The following is a 21069-nucleotide window of genomic DNA, read 5'->3' as shown; positions in this document are numbered from 1 at the left end:
TATTTCACCTATTAAGTGAGTGAGAGTGCTAGAGAGAGAGACATAGATTACTTTTGTTGGCATCATTGTCGTCGTCATCATTACCGTAAGTAAGGCAGGTAGTGAGTGGTGTAATTGAAAGCAATGAAACGTCATGTACCAACAACAAGAACACAAATAATTACGAGTACTCGTATTAGGGGTATTCACATGTAATGGCGGTGAATGCAATAATTCATGTTTATTTTCAAAACGTTATAACTTCTTTAATAATTGACATATTTGAATGAAACAAAAGGCAATGTGAAGCTTAAAACGTCTAGTTTTATGATATTTCTTTAAAATAATAATTCCCAATTTTTTTTCATTGGTGAAATTATGTTCAAACAAAACCCAATAATTACGATTACTCGGTAGTATTAGTGGTATTCACATGTAATGTCAGGAAATGTGATTATTTAAGGTGATTTTCAAATCACTATAACTTCTTTAAAAATTTACATATTTGAATGAAACAAAAGGCAGTATGAAGCTTGAAACATACAATTTCAAGATATTTATACAAAAAATTATTATCAATACATTCAATTGGTGGAATGTTACCATGTACCAACAACAACACGAAATAGTTACGAGTACTCTGTAGTATTAATCACATGTAATGTCAGCAAAAGCGATTTTTAATGTGGTTATCAAATTGCTGTAACTTCTTTGAAAATTGACGTATCGAGATGAAACGAAACGTATTGTAATCTTTAATGCCTTAAGATTTAGGATCTTTCGCAAAAAAAAAATAAATATCAATTCATTTTATTGGTAAATTATTACCGTGTACCAAACACAACAAAACAAATAATTACGAGTACTCGGTAGTATTGGGGGTACTCACATACAATGAGTAATTAAAGGTGATTTTCAAATCGTGTAGTATGTATTAGGGGTGATCGTTTTCAAATGCTCCGACGCCGTGAAAGTATTTTTTCGCGGTTTTGAGTCATCTTTTTAGTTTTCTGTTGCCATAATTTATAGATCAACAAACAACTACTATTAGGCGTGTTCACATGAAATAGTCATAAATACATAATGAATAATTTATAGATCAATAAACCACTACTATTAGGTGTGTTCACATGAAATAGCTATATATGCAATAATATAAGAATATGTCAAAAGAGATCTCAAATACACTAAAAAACTTTTTTAGGGGTTTTGAGTTATAGTTGTTTTTTATAAAAGTTTCGGAATATCTTTGGATGTTTTCTGTGGCCTATAGAAGATCTTCAGATATGACCATATTTTACAGAATAAAAAACATATACTATTAGGTGTGTTCACATAAAATAGCTATATATGCAATAATATAAGAATAGGTCAGAAGAGGTATCACATACCCTATAAAAGAGGTTTTGTGTTATTGGTGGTCTTTAAAATAATATTAAAATATCTTTATCCGACCTTCATGTATCATGTGGTCTCTATAATTGTATTTACAGGTATTCTTTGGACTTATAAGTGGTCTTCACAAGTCTTGTTGCTGTTCAAAACTACGAGAAGAATATGTTCAGAGCCTTGTATGAGCTACGAAGCTTAATGAAAAGGGTCTCCTGACACATAAATGTTTTGAAGAGGTTTTAATTAATTATAAGGTCTTCAGAATAGCTCTAGATGAGTGCTGTGGTCTATAAAAGGTCTTCAGAGATCTTTCCAGAAATCATGGGTTATCTAGAGAAGAACTTAATTGGTCTTTTGCGGTTCTTGAAGAACGTTCAGATGACTTGTATGAGTACGGAGCTTAAAAATATGTCCCCTATGGCCTATCTGACATTCATGAATTACGTGGTATCTATAATTGTATTTACAGGTATTCTTTTGGCCTCCAAGTGGCCTCTAAGTGTGTAGTCTTCAAATTGCTACAAAACTACGAGGTTTAAGAATATGTTTTAAGAGTTATTCCCAGGTCTATAAAAGTAAAAGGCCTTCAGAATACCACTATATGCCTCCTATTGTCTAAAAAGGTATTCAGAAACGGCCTTCAGATCTCCTTCATGAATCAACAGGTATTCTGTGGTCTAAAAGGTATTTTATCTGATTTATAGGAATCTTCATATTGTTTTAGAAAACCTATTAGATTTCTCTATAAGCTCTATGTGGTCTGCGGAAGGTCATTAAAGACCTGTGGAACATCTTTTGGACCGCAGAAGATATTAAACAGATTTTTTTGTTTGTAAAAGCCATTCATCGCCGGTGTTCGGAGGTTCATACAAGAACTGTAAACTATCGAAGGCTTTAAAACCCTTGGTTTACCTTGGAAGAGCATCAGAAACAGTTCAGTGGCTTTAAGTAGTTCCTAGAAGATTTTATATTGACCCTTGAAGGTAATAAGTGGTCCTCTGTGACCTATAGATGGGTTTGTTTGCATTGATATATTTTAATGAAGACCTTCAGAACTACCTTAGTCAACAATAGTCCTTTAATTTTTATGATCCCTATATATAATTTATAGCCTATATGAATTTAATTCTGAATAAAAAGACTTCCTTAGTCAACAATACTCCCTTAGAGGTCGTCTAGGGTCTGATTATCCCTTAATATATAATTTATGACCTATATGAAAAATAAAATCCTATGGAATCTTTCTATGGTCAATGTAGAACCATCAAAGGTTTTTTCTGCGGTTTTCAAAAATTATCCTTGCAAGGTATTAATATCGACAATTTTTATAAATCCGTTATAGCCCAAAATAAACGAATTACTACTACACTAATTTCCAAATTAAGTATGTAGCTTCCATTTCACATTTATCGTCTTCCGACAAGCATAACCTTATTGTCAAGTCATTGACATTGTGAAAATGCGACAAAGAAATGTTCAATTTTCGAAGTGATAATAATGACGTACTCAGAGATATTTCGTTATGCCATATAATTTGATATAAACTATAGAACTAAATGATTACAACGATAATCAGCGACCCTATCTAATCTACCACTTTTTTGGTACTCCAAATATCCAGGTTATGATTATGGCCGGCGCTGACGTTCAGTGTTTATCGTCTAACCCACTATTTGGGGACAAAGTCGGGGACAAACAAACAGTTTTTATTATCATTTCGGGAAAACCCATAAAAGGTTAAATTTAGATATACAAACACACACCTATCCAAAAATATACAAAAGAAATATGGGAAGGGCGAATGATGGGTGTCGTAGAGTATGGGAATAACTTAGCAAAATTAGAGTAAACAAAAGAAGATTTGTATGGTCTGTTCACATGTCTTGTATTTTTTGAGAAGGCCCTCAGAGGTCTGCATACGACTTCAAATATATTCTACAGTCCTTCAGATTCCTCTGTAGCCCATAGAAAGTATTGAGAGAGATGAGATGTCCTCTATGATCTATAGAGTCTTCTGAGGTCTCAGAGATATTTTCAGACCTCCTGTCTTTGGAGGTCTATACAAGGTCTTTTGTTGTCTAACGTATGCCTTCAGAACCATTTTTTCTGTGAAAGGCTTATAAAAGTCTTGTCTTGTCATTATCTTCGTTTTAGAAACCATCTTTAATCAATAGAATGTCGTTGTTGGTCTTTATAGGTACCGTAAATCACCTGTAGCAATGCAACTTGTACATACAATTCAGAAGATTCGTTATTAAGTGGTTCTATAGTAAGCAGAAGGTATCTATCTATAGGCCACCTATATCAAAATTTCTCCAATATAAGACCTCCAGAATATCCCCCTTGATAAGCACAAGCCCTTCAGATGTTTTTTATGTGGCGAATTGACTCTTCTAGAACTTCAAACCTCTGTAATTTATGGAACCTATATAAATGCTTGTGATTTTGTCCAGAACACCTGGTATTGGTATTCTATGGTAAAATGAGATATTAACAGGTCACATATTTAGCTTGTGAGACCACAATAGGCAATAGAAAACCATAGCAGGGCCTCGATTTGAATTAGAAGGTCATTAATGGTCTCCACTTTCCAAATATCGAATCATTCATTGACATAAAATTTATCATTATCTAATATAAATTGAAATAGGGGTTATTTGACCAGATATTACCTAGATATAAAGTAATTAGGAGGTCCTTACAGGTATCCAGTATCCAAATATTTGGTCTTTCATAGACACAAATGCAGTCGGCAAGTGACATTTAGCACTTTTGAGGACTTCAATTGTTAACCCAAATTCTCGGCAGATATTATTTTTCCAACTTATGTATGAAGAAGGACTTCTATTGCAACACAGAAGGTCCTTACAGGTCTCCAGTATTCAATATTGACACAAACAATATCAGCATGTTACATTTCGGAAATACTATACTTTTGATGACAGCATTTTTTTACCGAAGTTTTCGTATTAAAGACCTTCAAATGCTTTTTAAGGTTTATGAGATAACTTTTAAGGTCCACAAAGAAATTGGTGTGGTCCATGGATATTTTAGGTATTTTATGGTCAAAAATATTATCTTAAGTCTTCTCAGAAGCCTCCAAAATATCAACATAAAATTTAAGACTTCATTAAAGGTCTGTAAAATACCTTCGGACCTCGACTGGTGCCGCCAAAAATGATTTCAGAGACTATAAATACCTTATATGGTATACGAAAGACCATTCCAGTTCATGTGTGAACTATGAAAAGGATTTACAAGACTTCTGTGACATATTTACGTTCAAAATTGTTGAATGTTTTGCAATGGTCACATTTCGGAAACACAATATTTTGCCTTTATTTATCGAAGTTCTTCTATTAAACATCTTCAAATGCTTTTTGGAGCCTATAAGAGAACTTTTGAGGTCTATAAAAATTTATTGTGGTCTATAATGATCTTCATAGGTGTTTTATGGTAAAAAAAATGAAATGCATTTATAAATCTCTGAGGCCTACGAAAGACCTTCCCAGATCGTTTTTGAACTATAAAAATTATTTAAAAATCCTCACTGGCATATTTCCATTCAAAATTTCCCAACCATATTGCCACCGTATACCTCCGAGGACCTTCAACAGCCACTAGAGTTTCCCAGCATTCACAACAGGTCTTCTTTTTCCACACACAAATATTGAAGACATCTTTTGGCTTGATCTTATAATTTTATTTCAGAATTACATACACCCACCAATAATTATTCATACCCCTAATAAAGACCATTAAACACTGTTGAGATCGTAGTACACAGTCAAGGAGAAGAATATTAACTTGTAAGCTTTGTAAATATAATACAACAAAACACGCAATCGACGCAACGAATTACAAAGAGAAATCTTTTAAAACAACAACAAACAAGAACAGAACAAAACCCAGAACTCAAGACAACAGCAGCAACAACAAAATCTTTCAAGGTAAACTGGGCCATTGTTGTGGTTTTTATTTATTTTCTTAAAAACAGTAAATTTTATTGCAAAATTTGTTTTGTTAAGAAAAAAATCCGTAGCCTGAGAATGCAGGAAATGCAAAAAAACCAAAACCAGAACCCATTAACAAAACATTGTTGTGTGGTGCTGGCTGGAGTGTTCGAATACCTTTAGCATCATTTGATTCATAATTCACTTGATAATCGGCGAGGAGGTCTACGTGCCATTACTCTTTTGCCTAATCGCCCTCTCATGCTCTCTCCTTCTCCCTCTCTTTCTATCATCCGTCAATTAACACATGTCTGGCAAAACACACAAGCCCGAAGCCATGCCATGCCGAAGTAACAAGAAATGTCTTTATCAGTGAATGACTCAAGATTTGATGTTTGCCTTTTCTTTTTGTTTGTTGTTGTTGTTGCTGTCTTTCCTTTTTATTTCTTCTATTAAATTCCATAAATTCGCGTCTTACGATGTTGTCGCTGTTGTTACTTGAAATGAATTACGTCAATGTTCGGTTTTCTTTGGGTGTTTCTAACTAACCCACCTCACGATCATAGCAAAAACAACAACATTTTAGCAATACCGTAACCTGTCTGTTTGTTTTTCGGCCGTTAGTGTTAGAGTACGAGAGAATGAGCACCCGAGAGAGAGAGAGAGTTAAAGAACGAAGCACTTAAAGGTGTGTTGTGTTATTGTGGGGTTTCCTCCTAATATGGGGAGATGCAAAATCTCCACCAAAATAAAAACGATGAGGTTTTTCGGTTTTGCAAATACACATTTTTCGGCTGTTTTGTCAACAAATATGGCTGCAGCGGTGTGTGTGTGTGTGTGCGTGTTTCTGCGAAATTGGGTTAAATGTGAATGTGTTGGTAGCGAGATAATTCATGTTCTGTTCTTGTAAGTCTTTATAAAGCTTTCATTTCTTAACAAAAAATAAACAAATTATCACGATAATAAATAAAGCTTTTTGTTGTTGCTTGGCCAAATTGATCAGATGTTATTGGCATAAATATGAAATCCGACCGAGAGAGAGAAGAAGAGAATATGAATATGAGAGCTTACTTCATCGTTGAACGAATTTTCAATGGGTTGTTAAGGTAAAATATGAGTAGGGTTGCCATTATTTGTGAAATATTGAAGCAAATCAAGGGGAAATTTGTGATAACAAGAAATAATAAAAATTTTAGGTGTTATATTAAATTAAAAACAATAAAATTTAATCAAATATAAACTTTTTATAAATTCCAAATTGAATTATGATAGAATCTGAAGTATTTCACAAACAATAAATAGACCTTCATTAGTAAATAGAAAGCCTTGGTCGATATGTGGCTTTTAATCAAAAACCTAGAATAGTCCCTGTTCACGTAGCGAACGTGGTTTTCATATAATAAAGATATTGAATATTTTGATGTGGGACTCTTGCGTAAAAGAGAGAACGTTTATTTAAATAGGGATCTATTTTCGTATACAGTCCACTTGAGATAAGAGATTATTTTGGTTGAATGTTTGTACACAACAATAGGTTAAGTCATATTGTAATAGAAGATCCCCCATTTAATATTGGTCCTTCGAACCGGGTCAGTGACCGATCGTGGAGAAAAATATGCTGAAGAATTTACCTTAAAAGGCGAGGAAATCTGTCAGCTTGGTGGATAATCCAAATAAACAAAAAAAGAAGTGAGAAATTAAAATGCTGTGTCACTCTACTGACTACTAATTCGCAGAGGCTATCGATGAAATGGATACGACTGTGTATATGCGGGAGGTACAATCTATATGACTTTATAGACATTTTGCAGAACTGTAGAAAACTTCTAGAGGTATTTTAAAAGCCTTCAGTAGTATTTAGTTGTCCATAGAGGACCTTCAGAAGACTTTTATATATTTTGGAAATTTTCCAAAGGGCTTTTGGATGATTCTATGTACTAGAAAAAGTCAGAGGTCTTATATTGACTATAGACTTGGTTCGAGGTTCAATATAGGCCTTTTATGGCGGACATAAACCTTTTCATATTTTCTTCTATGGCCTATAGAATGTCTTAGGAGGTCTCATGTGGTCTACAATATGTCTCCAAAGTCTACAATTGATTATATTTGGCCACCCGAGATCTTGGTGGCACATCCTCCTGTTGGTGACAGATACAGACAGCGTGTTGAGAATCTGGAAGGAGCATTTTGAAAGGCTTCTGGTATCAAACATCAATATGCCTACAGAAGATCTTCAGGATCGGTGGTAGTTTCTAGAAAACATATTGTGGTCTTTGGATGTTTATTCTAGACTTTCAGAGGTTATTGGTGGTCCATAGAAGACCTTCCGAGATTTTCGAATGCCTACAGAAGTCCTTCGGGATCGGTGGTAGTTTATAGATGACTTATAGTGGTCTTTGGATGTTTATTCTAGACTTTCAGAGGTCATTGAATGTCCATAGAAGACGTTCAGAAAACGTCATTGAAATTGTCAGAAGACTTCTGAGCCCTATGGAATGTCACTATGTACGTACAGGTTGACTATTGAATGTTGTCAGAATTGCATCTGTCGTTCAAAGAAGCTATTCTATGGCCGAAAGAAACCTTTTCCTATTTTCTTTTAAGGACTATAAAATGTCTTAATATGTCTTAGCACAATATGTTTCCAATCTAATACTATTAAATAGAACCTTCTGATATCTTCGGTTGTCCACTTCAGAATCATTGATGGAGATTTCTGGGGTCTATGAAATGCCACTATGGTCCTCAGAAATTTAATGAAGGCCTTCTAAGGCCTATAGATGTATTATTTTCCTATAAAAATATCTATGGGAAGTCGAAATAAAACTTATCTTGGCCATAAAAGGCTGTTTAATTCCTGCAATTACTTTTCTTCGAAGCTCATATAAGACCTGTTGAAGATTTGTGTGCCCACTATGGTCCTCAGAAGATCTATTGAAATTCAATAAAGGTCTTCTACGGTCTATAGAAGTACTATTTTCCTCTATTTCTTCAGAAATTTTACCTGGTCTATAGGAAGTCGTAATAGATCTTTTCATGGCCATAAAAGGCTTCTTAATTTCAGCAATTATTTTTCTTCGAAGTTCATATAAGACCTGCTGAAGATTTGTGTGCCTCTGAAAGTCCTGCTAACTACTTTTTACTTGACCTCAAAAAACTTGCTGCGGATTTGGAAGGAAACAGAAGATCTGCAACGATAATCTAACCTACCATTTAAGGAAAAATAAGACCTACCGAACATTTGTCTGGCAATAGGAGGCCTGATTTATAACTCCATTGTCGAATGGTGACCGGATGAAGACCACTATGTGCCTCCGAATACCTGCTGAGGACATCGATGTTAATAGGATAGGATTTCTGTACCTATGGAAGGGATTGAAGTTCTTCCGAATACTTGCTTTTGACCTCAAAAGGCTAGCTGCGGATTTGGAAGACAACAGAAGACCTACAGCGACCAGCGAAGACAATATAATACCTGTTAGGAACTTATATTGGCTGTTGAAGACTTTCTGTGTCTGTTTTATGAAATGCGCTTCTTTTTTATTGTATGCTCTGTGTTCGGCAAAAATACCTGTATCGTAATAAATAGCTGTTTTATTATGTTTTTATTTTATTTTTCTTCTTTGTGTTAAATTTTTAAATATCGGATCAATTTTTGTATTTTCATTTGTTAAATTATTTAAATAAATTAATTTTTTTTAAATATTTTTTTTAGCAATTACTCCTTAAAAATATAAACCCACTGTTAACATTTAAATTCCAACAGTCAATTTATCTACCAAATTCTGATAACATTTCCCTCATATATTAATTATAAAAATAATCCAACGTGGCGCCATCTATATGTCAACGAAGAAAACTCTGTTATTTAATTAGAAATCACAGCACAGCAATGTTAACGCACAGGCCGACGCCGTCACACCGTTATGTTATCAACACCGATATGTTAACTTTCGTCTAACAGTAAAATGTCAATTGCAGTGAGAGCTTTATTTATCACTTGCCATATTTGCATGTTATTGCATGAATGAAACGAATTGTTGTTGTTGCTGCTGCTACTAACGGTGAAATGTCATCGGTTTATTCGTTCATTCATTGAAAAAGAAGATAAATGCAACAACAACATACATATCTATGATTTTTGTAGTATTGATAGTGTGTGTGTAGGCGTAGACAACATTTCGCTTCAATTATTATTTGATTGTTCAACAAGGTCAGGTGAAGCGGTGACGGCGGTGGCGACTGAGAGTTCATGGTAATGCATTGTTTTGCAACATAACAGTTATATGGGTGAGAGACAGAGTCCGAGTGAGAAGAGGAGAAATGCATTTCATATTTTAATAACAAAACAAAAAACATATTTCAAGGTTAGTTTTTTTCGTCTCAATGGTTGGCTTATCTTTCTCAATGAGATAATTTCTCATTAAATGCTTTAGAGTAGAGGGAGGATAGTTGTGGGTGGGCGAAACAAAATAAAAAAGGCGCGTAATTATTGAGGATGTTGTTTAGTAATTTTTAATATAAATGAAAAGGAAGGTATATTAATGAGGATTATAAGAGGATATTTATTTATCAAGGACAAATAATTACACAATAATTATTAAATGTCGATTTATCAAGGACACAAATCATCTTGGGGGAAAAAGAGATGAATTATTACGCAATAATGCATAGTTATTGTGAAAACAAATTTGCCGTAGGGAAAAATAGAAATGACACCTCGGAGGAGGTGAATTTGTTAGGATTGTAATTTTTGAAAGATGTGAATCTATTTATTATGATTAAGGCCGGATAATATGTGACCAGCGACCAGAAGGCAATAGAGGTTCATAGCAGGTTTCCCATTACAAATAGAAGGCCATAGAAACTCTTCTATTTCCAATGGAAGACCTTACCAGATCTTCTAATGCAGATCGACATATTCCCCTAGATTTACGGAAAACCTAACCCTTTTAGGGTTAGGAAGACTCCTGTGAGCACAATAAAATATCATGTTCTATCTTATTTAAAAGACATTTAAAGGTATTCTATGGTCCATGGAAGACCTTTAGAAGTTGTATCAGTTGTATTAAAGGTGTAATGCTGCTCATAGGTCTTCTGTAACCTAATTCTATAAAGGAATTCAAACGCTGCAGATGTATTCGGAGGGTTATTAAAAGTCCTCAGCAGATTGTCTTAACAGATCGATTATAACCAAATCATTTACTATGGAAAATGGAATATTTCCAGAAGCATTTTTTCGATGATAAAACTTAATTTGTTTATAGACAAGTACCACAAAATCATATTTGATCTGCGACCAGAAGTTAATAGAGGACCATAACTGGTTTCCAATTACTAATAGAAGGACATAGAAGATCTATTGTTACGACGGGAAAGACATACATAGACATACTGAACATCGTATATTGATAGAAATCCTACAATGCAGGTCTTCTAGGCTCAGGAAAATTCCCGTGAACATTAAAAAAACGTAATAAGAGACCTCAGCAGGTTGTCTTAACTGATTCTCCGTGGCCAAATCATGTTATATGGTATTTAAAAGAAATCTACAGGTATTCCATGGCACATGGAAAGCCTTCACAAGTCGTATCTTGATGAAAAAAAAGTCCTCAAAATGGAATGCTCTTCACAGTCTCCTGTAACCTTTTAAAAATAAAATCTAATGCTTTTATGGTCAATGGATGGCCTTCAGATGTCTTTTGAAACATATTAAAACACACCTCAGCAGGTTTTCTTAACGTGTCGATTATGGTCACATCTAGGTCTGTGGTATATAAAAGACATCTAGAGGTGTTCTATGATCGATGGATGGCCTTACCGAGTTTTCTGAGGTCGATTCAAGGTCCCATATATGATTCAAAGTCATCACATGGGGTTTAAGGCTTGAAATGGTCTGTGAAAACCCATTTTTTTCTATTAGGCCTTCAAATGGCTTTTAACAGATCTTCAAAATGTAATGTTCTGAAAGAATTTTCCTCTAAAGTCATTTGAAAGCCTGCATATGACTTCCAAGGTGTATTGGAGACCCTATAAAAGGTCTTAAGTTGGTGGGCTATATGACCTGTGGATATCTATTGTAAGACTTTTGGGGTCTAAAAATGTTTTGGATGTTCTCTGAGGCATCAATAGGTTTTGGCGTCTAAAGAAGACCAACACAGAACTGTTGAAAGTCCTCGAGCGGACAGCGGTTGTCTAAAGAAGGTCTTTTCTGATTGAAGCTCAGCTGAAGTCTAAGAAGACCAGCTGAAGACTTTGAAGGCATTAGAAGACCTCCTGAAGGCTTATGAAAACTTGCTGAGGATTTACAAGTTAATAGAAGGCCTACTGACGATTTTTATGTCTATGGAAGACGATTGTAGTTCTACAGAATACTCCTATTGACCTTGAATACTCCTTAAAGATCTGCTGCGGACGGAGCAATCAACATAAGACCTAGAGAGAACTTCTAAGGTAATAAAAATTTACTTAACAATTATATCGTCAATTGAATTTCGGCTGAAGACTTCTATGAACCTCAAAAAACCTACTGAAGCCTTCGAAGTCATTAGAAGATCTACATAGAACTTCTAAAGAAATATGCCGAACATTTTTATTGCTGATTGAAGGCCTACTGAAGACTTTGATGATGAGTCAGGAGACATGCTGAGGACTTCGTAGTTAATAAAATTCCTGTTGAGAATTTATGTGTCTATAGAACGCGATTGAAATCCTGCTGAATACTTCTATTGGCCTCAAAAGACCTGCTGAGGACTTTGAAGACAACTTATGTTGGCTGTTAAATACTTTCTAAAGCTTTCTGCGCTTATGAAAGACCTAGTGATGATTTCATTGACAATAAATGGGCTTCTGAATTATTATATTGTCCTGCAGAGAAATGATGTTGCAAAAGAAGACCTACTAATGATCTCGAAGGCATTATAAGACCTAAAGAAAGATTTTAAGACAATAAAAGGTTTGCTGAACAATTATATTGCCGATTGAAAGTCATCTACTATGAGGCTAAGAGGACCTGCTGAGGACTTCGAATGCATTAGAAGTCTTGCAGAGGACTTTAAAGACATGCAGAGAACTTTCAAGGAAATATAATACTTGCAGAAAAATTGTATTGCCGATTGAGGACCTGCTAAAGACATATATGAGCCAAAGAAGACCTCCTGAAGACCACGGCCTCCAGAGGATTTCCATGCCTTTGGAATGCGACTGAAGTCTTGTTGAATAATGCTATTGACATCAAAATACCTCCTGAGGTCTTTAAAGGCAACATAAAAGCCTGTTAAAGGGTTCTTTTAGCCATCGGAACCCTGCTGATGGTTAGTATCTACTTTTGAAAATCCCCTGAGGACTTCTAAGGAAATCGAGTAACTTTTTAGATCTTTTAAGGCTATTGAGAAGCCCTGCTAAAGACTTCTGCCAGTTGGGGATTTAAATTTTTCATAAAAGAACTACTGAAGATTTCTATTAGCCATTTAGGAGCAGATGATGACGTTCAGTGATATCCAGAAGACCTCATGAATATATTTGTTACTTAAGAAGACCTTATGAAGTTTTCAATGGTAATATCAGAAATGCTGAAAACTTATTTTGGGCTCAGAAGGTCTTTTGAAGCAATTTAACGGTAATATAACTCCGTGGAACGATTGCTCCCCGTAATCTCACTCAAACATACCACATGTGGCAATAGAAAACTCATATCTTATACTAGTGTACAAACATTCAACAAGACAAATCTCTTATCTTAAGTGGACTGTATACAATAATAGATCCGTGTTTAACTAAATATTCTCTCCTTTACACAAGAGACCCGCAGCAAGACATTCACTATATTTATTATACGAAAGTCATGTTCGTTACGTTAAGACTTTCATGATAACAGATCTTCTGATGAGGACTTCGTTGGAAATAGAAATAGAAATTCTTTTTTTTACTTACCCCTCTTGAATCTCTAAACAATATTGCAGCATGATGTGGATCAAGGGTGCCATCACCACGTAAGCCTCGACTAGCAGCACCAACGGAAGCACGACGTTTCTCTAGGTCGGCAGAAGCACGACGCATATGAGCACCTAAGGGAAGGTTAAGAAAAAGCAGAAGTTCGTTAATAAAAAAATACGGAATTGCTTACAAAGAAGAATATAAGAAAGAAAAAACTCAAGAGAAAAAGGAAACAAAGAAAGAACTACGAAAATAAGAAATAAGCCAAAATAAAAGCAAGTACCAAATCTATTTTTTTCAGTTACACACAACATCCAGAGGAGGAGGAACAGACGGAGAGTTCTTTCTTTTCTTTACCTTTGTTATTACCTTCTTTCAAGATCTTCTCATATATCTTATAGGTGGCGCCACAATCTTCCAATATCCGATTGGGCCGACGCAAGGTGTTTACATCTAAACTTTTTGAACGGGAACGGAAATTTTCCTGTGGATCATTTTGCGGTGAGGTGCAGACACTTTTGGCAGCATTATCGTGCGATTTGCGTGGCCAAATATGGACCTTCTTACCGAAATGCTTCAGCATTTCCTGTATCGAATGATGATGGTGATCCTTGTGTTTATGATGTTTGTGGTGTTCTTTGGGTGAGGATGTCGATTCTGCATCGTCTTCATTAATACTTATGGATCGTACAAAGCTGGAGTTGTCGAAACGATGATGACGCAAATGAGACACCCCGCCATCCAGCGAATGATGATTCGGGCTGGTGGCATATTCATCTAAGGATGGAGCTGCCCCCACTCGATGGAAAATGGAATTTATGCTGGGCCTCTCTTGATTCCGTTGATGGCTAGAGGCACCCGAATACGTGAAATACTGATGATCATTTTGTCCCTCATAGATGTCATCAAGATCATGCGGGAAATAGCCCCCGGTGGCAGGTGGTGGGGAATTATTGTAATCACCCATGGAGGATTTATTGCGAAGGCTCTAAAGAAGTATGATTAATAATGGCTGTATTTTTTATTTAAGTTTCCGTTAACTTACACTGTAAACGGCAGGACTATGGGCCCGATCAAATATGGAACGCTTCGATGATGGGGTACGCTTAAAACTACTACTACTGTAATTGTCATAGGAACTGCGTGAACAACCATTATGCGTGGGCGAATTCCGATAATGATTGCTGATGGATTTTTGTGTATCGGGTACCGGCTGTGGACTAGAATGCAAATTCGACCAATTGTCGGGAACTTTTTCTGAAGGTGAAGAAATTAAACGTAGGTTTAGGGTAGAAGGTTTCGAATTTGTTTGTTTAGATATTTCTTGGAATTGGAAAGAGTAGTTCCGGGAAAATAGGCAGATGATGATTTCTGTGGCTATATAAGAGGATACAAGACCTCAATTGAACTCAGAAGTTCTGCTGAATATTTCTGTGAGTAGAACTGGCCATTAACATACAGAAGACACGGTGAAAACTTATTTTATACCCAGAAAATCGACTGAGGTCTTTTGAAGGCAATAGAAAGCTTGCTGCAGGTGTCAGAAGAACGGCGGAGAACTTCTAGTGTCTATTAAAGGTTTGATGAGAACTTTAACGGTTATGGAATACCGGGAAAACTTCTATTGACCTCAGAAGACCAGTTGAATACTTCGAAGTCAATAAAAGTTTTGCTGAGTAATTTTTGACTATACAAGACCAGCGGAGGACTTTTTGTGCAATATAAGATAGACCGCAGACTTCTTCTGGTCATAAAGGGACTCCTGAGATTTTCGAAGACAACAAAGAAGCTACTAAATTTTGCAATAACATTCGAAGGCCAGATGAAGACGTTTGCGGTACTCGAAAAAATCAATTGAAAATTTATTTGGCAATAGTAGAACTTCGTAGGACATCTACAGACTATTGAAGAATTCTTGAGAAGATCTATTGGCGATTGAAAGCTTCACACCAAATATGAATGCAATAGAAGACATGCGGAAGACTTCAGTGACCAGAGAAAAACTTCTGAAGACTTCTACTGAACATCGCACACCTGCTGAAGCCATTTATGGACCTCAAAAGACATTTTGTGGATTTCTATTGGCGTCAGAAGACCCGCTAAGTATTTCTATTGGCAACTGAGTATCTTTTTAGGCCTTCGAAAGCAAAAGAGGGCCTACTGAAGATTTTTGAAGTGTCCCTTGACTACAGAAGAATGGATGATAGCCTTCGAAGGATTGCTCAAGATACAAATTGGCTTCGAAGTCAGTTGAGGACCTCTGCTGTTTCAAAAGTCTGGCTGGGGACTTCCAAAGTAATATATGACCTGATAAGATTTCAGTGTCAACAGAAAACCATATTAAGACCTGGTGAGTCCTTCTTTGGGCTATTGGGAAGTCATGATGACTTATATGGGCTCAGAAGGCCTACAGATGATTACTATTTGTCACAGACGACTTGCTGTGGATTTCTGAGGCTACAAAAGATCTTCTGAAGTCGTATATTGTTCATAGAGTACCTTCGGAGGTAGTATAAGACATCCTGAAGCCTTCTAATGACTTTAAAACGCCTGCTCTTTAATTCGAAGACAATATAAGACCTTCTAAAGGCTTTTATTGGTATCCAAAGATCTGCTGAGGACGTCAGTTCACTATAGAGGACTTTTGTAGAACTTCTTCAAGATTAATTTGACAATAGAGGGGCTACTGAGCGCTTCTATTGGTCACCGAACGTGTTGAACGCTTCTAAGGCTGTATAAGACTAAATGGAGATTCATATACTCCTCAGAAGAGCAGATGAAGATACTGGATACTTTCTGTGATACTGGAAGACCCGCTGGTGACTTATATACCATACTGCACACCTGTGAGGACCTCTAAGGTGAACCGAAGATGTGTTAGAGCTGTTAAGCACAAGGGAATGTCCTGGAAAAGCCTTCTAGTGAAAATATAAGACAAACAATGGTATTCTACTTTCCAAAAGAGACCTGTTAAGACCTTTGAATGCCCATATAACCCCTGGAAAGATCTTAGATTTACCATAGGGGACCTGTTCATGCATTTAGTTTCCCATTAATAACCATTTAAAGCTCGCTTTTTTCATCGAGAAGCATCAGTCGCTCTCAATTGCATAAAGACCTATAAATGTCTTATATTACCAAAGGGATGCTCTGTAAAGGTCTCATACCGACAAAAGAAACCTAAAAGAATCTTCCATTGCATATAGCATAGCTATGAACACCTCCTAAGACTCAGTTTATACCGGTGAAGGCTACCAAGGATCTTTGGAAGACTTTTACAGCCCTTCTAGGGCCTAAACTAGACCTTCTAGGATCTAAAATAGACCTATGAAGCTCTCAGGATTCTATTCATAAAAGACTTTCAAATGTTTTTTGTTGCCCATTGAAATTCTATTCGGACTTCCACTTTCTATAGAGACCTGTAAGAATCTTTAATAGAGGACCATTAGACGCCCTCATTTACCCATTGAAATTATATTCGGACTTTCACTTTCTATAGAGACCTGCAAGAACCTCTAATAGAGGACCATTAGACGTCCTCATTACACTTAGAAGATCGTATATTCTCTCTTAAAGAACGGTCTATCCTTCCAATTCCAAGAAATATCTTTCTAACTTGTTCTTCCTGTATCCAAGAAATCAATTCCACTTTATTTCACCCCTTTTCTTACCCTGTGACGAAGTTGGTGATTTTGAATTTGTTGATGAATTTGAACTGGAACTTGAGTGATTGGCACCATTTTTCAATGAATATTCTGTGGTATTGCCACTGGTATTGGAACCACCACCACCACCAATGCTGTTATTAAACAATGATGAGGTATCACTGTCACGGCTATAACTACGTCCATATGACGTATGTTGATGATGCAAATGATGATGATGATGGTGATGACCAGCACCACCGCCAGTTACACCATTTTGCCATGCCTCAGAGCTTAATTGTTTTTCAATGGCATGCTGACGATATAAATGGGTAATGCCGTGCATTTTTGGTAAACACTTTTTTCTTCACTGCACTTTTATTTGAAAAGAAACTAATTTTTGTGTTTTCTTTTTTGTATTTCTTTTTTAATTTTAAATTGCGTTATTTTCTTTACTTTTGTTTTTATTTTTTTTTATAAAGTCACATTTTTCTTTGTTTATTTTTTAGCCGTTTTAATTTTTTGGTTATTGTATTTTGATTTGTTTTTGTATTTTCTTTAATTTTTGTATTTTTTATTTTATTTAAACACACGAAAAATTCATTTAATTTCAGTTGTAAATAATTTGCCAGCTGTCTGCTAATTAACACAACAACCTTAAGAAGACTAAATATGCACGAGACACTTTGATTTACTTTGGTTTGTAATGGCTTGTTTGCAGTAATTGTAACATACACACAGGCACACACACTCTCCTTCTCTCTATATCTTTCTTTTGCGCACTCACTCGACCATTTGTTGTATGTCTTTTTACTCGGCCACTTGATTATTACAAACTTATTTAAATTACTGTTCTGTTACACTCTCACTCTCGCTCTCTCTCTCCGGCTCTGTTTGGCATCTCACCTAGTTGTAAATTAGGTGAATGGAGCCTGTCGTTGCTTGATTTGTTTATTTGTTATGTTTTAATGGGGAGAGAGAGACAGAGTTAGTTGAATAGGCGACGAGTGACCCAATGTAACAGCATGCTCGTGTTTTAACTGTAACGACTCTCTCACTACACTACTCGGTTAATGGTGGGGGTTCGTTTCCTCACACACTATACTCCTCCAATGTAGTTGTTATTGTTGTTATGATGCTATTCTTTAACAATACCAACAACAATGAATGCTTGCTGTTGCTTGCTCGTATTATTGATGTTGTTGATATATCACACAACGGTATGCAAATGTAATGTGTTGTAGGTGGCGGCGGCTGGTTTGGCTTGCCAGGCTACGAATGCAAAATGAGGGGAAGGGGGTGGGTGGTTCGTATTGGTTTCTCCCGTTGCTGTTGTTGTTTTTCTGTTATTGTTCAAAGACTGCCAATAACTTTCATACAAAATTGCATGATGTCTTCGTTTTGTTATTGTTGTTGGATTTTCTTTTTTTGTTTGCAATGCACTGCTCCACAATGCAATGCAGCGTGTGTGTGTGTGCAGTTGTATGCAATTTGAGTGTAAAAAGAGACGAAGAAAACACGACACAGACGACGATGGCTTCGTTGTTGTTGTTGTTGTCGTCTGCCAGTCAGCTAAGTATATGTAGACTTTTTTTGTGTTCTGTATGGCTGTTAAAAACGGTGAATGGCCTGTAAATAAGTCAAAGTTGTTTGTTCATATAGTATATGTAATTTTTTGCTATATTGTTGTTGTTGTTTTTGTTATTGGTAGCATAGCTCGCATACACATGTGTTTTGCCATTATCGATGTAGTTGTTGCTGTTTTTTGTTTGTTTGCTTGATTGGTTGGTTCGTTCGTTTCGTTCTAATGTTGAGAATTCATATTTTGCCGGTAGTTTTTTTAGTGGGGTTGGTGTATTTTTTCGCTATAATATTATTTTCTAATGTCTCAAGTCTAATGCATGTCTGTAAATTGTTGTTGTTTTGTTGTGTGTTTCGATGATTGTAAAAACGAAACGAAACAAAACAAAAAGTGGAACTTCAATGCTAAATGACACAATATGTAATGCATAGAAAAGGAAAAAATTTGCGAAGAAATTTTTTATTTTTTTTTTTTGTTTTATTGAAATAAAAAAAAATATGTGCAAGAGACATCAAGGAAATTTTTTTATAAAGATTATTTTTTGTAGGGAACATTAAAAAACATTTTCTTAATGAAAAACAATTAGTTTTCAAATTAAAAAAAAAATCTTAAAAACGCTCTAAATCGAATTTATAAAAAATTTAAAAAGTTAATCTAGAGAAATCAGAAAAATCATCAAATAAATTAGATTTTTTTAAAATGTATTTTGATGAAGGAAAAAAAATATTTCCAATAGAAACAAAAAATTAAGCATTTTTTATAAAAAAAAAAATCAGGATAAATTTTCGATACAGTGTGAAAAAATAATTTTAAAAATTTTGCACTAAAAATCAAAAATATTTTCTTGCTGAAAAAGTTTTACAACAACAAAAAAAAGTTATATAAAAAATCCATACTCAGGATTAATTAGGTATTTTTTTTTAAATCGATAAAAATGAATACTTCGGATAAATTCGATAGGAGGAGGAGGTCTTAAATTTTTAATTACAGTTTATTATAGGATATCTATTGTCATCAGTAGGAAAAGAGATCCTTACAGTTAATTTTTTTACATTTCGAGGACCATAGATATCCCGAAATTTTATAGGGGTTTCTATTGACAAAAAATAGGTAATTACAGGCCTTGTGAATGTGACATACGGGCCTTCTACGGCCAATAAGAGATATCAGTTAGTGAATTACTGTAAGCCGGAGGTTAATACAGATCTTTTATTGCCATTAGAACTTTCAAATAGGAGGAGGTTTTTACAGGTTTGTTACAAGTACCCCTTATTGACATTTAGAGGCCTCCGTTTCCAATTGGAGGTCATCAGAAATATCTCAATTGTCCCTTAAAGGTTCGTATAGGGTTTCTATTGTCAACAGGAGCCAATTAAAGATATTCTGTTGAGAATAGGATGTCCTAACAGGTCATATGCGGTTAATAGGAGACCTTTCTAAGACAGGCGACCTTTCTATGGAAGTCCTCAGAAATTTTTTATTAGAATGTATAGGGTTTCCATTGTAATCAGGCAGTAAACAGCTTGTTACAGGTTCCTTATTGACAAGTGAATTGGAGGTCATGAGGAGCACCTCAATTGTCATTAAAAGGTTGTTATAGGGCTTCCATTGACAGCAGGATCTTCAGTTGAAAATAGATGTTTTAAAAGGTCCTCTATGGTCAATCAGGAGACCTTTGTATAGAGACCTTAGCAATTTTTTATTCGAATGTTGAGGCTTATATATGTCCTCTATGGTCCAGAAAAGCCATTAGTAGGACTGACAAATAGAAATTGAAGGTATATGAATTTTTACTTATTTGATTTTTTTACTATAAAAACCAATAAAACGCCTCAGAAATTCTTCTGTGAAGGCTTATATAGGCCGGCCCTCCTTCGTAGCCAAAAGACCTTTTTCGAATTCAATTGTATTTTGGGAGTCTTTACATATTATTCATATCTATGGGTCCCATCAGGCCATGAAAAAAAATTCATGAGACCCTCGGGTCGATTTTTTTATAGAAAAAAAAAAAAAAAATCGTGAGACCCTCAGGTCGATTTTTTCCTATATAGAAAAAAATTCGTAAGACCCTCAGGTCGCACCTTTTTCTATAGAAAAAAATTCGTGAGACGCTCATGTCGATTTTTTCTATATAGAAAAAAATTCGTGAGACCCTCACGTCGATTTTTTTCTACATAGAAAAAAATTCGTGAGTCCCTCAGGTCGACGACGTAAGACCCTCAGGTCGCACTTTTTTTCTATAGAAAAAAATGGGTCCCATCAGGACATGAATAGAAAAAATAGAAAAAAATTCGTGAGAACCTCAGATCGCACTTTTTTTCTATAGAAAAAAATCGTGAGACCCTCAGAGGTCGCACTTTTTTTCTATAGAAAAAAATTCGTGAGACCCTCAGGTCGATTTTTTCTATGGAAAAAAATTCGTGAGACCCTCAGAGGTCGCACTTTTTTTCTATAGAAAAAAATTCGTGAGACCCTCAGAGGTCGCATTTTTTTCTATAGAAAAAAAATCGTGAGACCCTCAGAGGTCGCATTTTTTTTCTATAGAAAAAAAATCGTGAGGCTCTCAGAGGTCGCACTTTTTTTC

General features: G+C 35.4%; 1 protein-coding gene across 1 annotated transcript in view; it reads right to left on the bottom strand.

Annotated features, from left to right (window-relative positions):
• Nucleotides 1–21069, bottom strand: part of LOC133329153 (serine-rich adhesin for platelets) — a 185425-nt gene that overhangs the window by 33184 nt on the left and 131172 nt on the right. Inside the window, exon 7 of the mRNA XM_061537646.1 lies at nucleotides 13257–13390. Coding sequence (XP_061393630.1) covers nucleotides 13257–13390 — 134 coding nt within the window. The remainder of the gene's footprint in view (nucleotides 1–13256; nucleotides 13391–21069) is intronic.

The sequence above is a fragment of the Musca vetustissima genome, unplaced genomic scaffold, assembly GCF_032173495.1.
Source record: "Musca vetustissima isolate MV318-11 ecotype Yass unplaced genomic scaffold, APGP_CSIRO_Mvet_v1 utg11440, whole genome shotgun sequence".
NCBI classification, from domain to species: domain Eukaryota; kingdom Metazoa; phylum Arthropoda; class Insecta; order Diptera; family Muscidae; genus Musca; species Musca vetustissima.
Note: the sequence above shows the minus strand (reverse complement) of the source record. Positions and strands in the feature narration are given on the sequence as shown.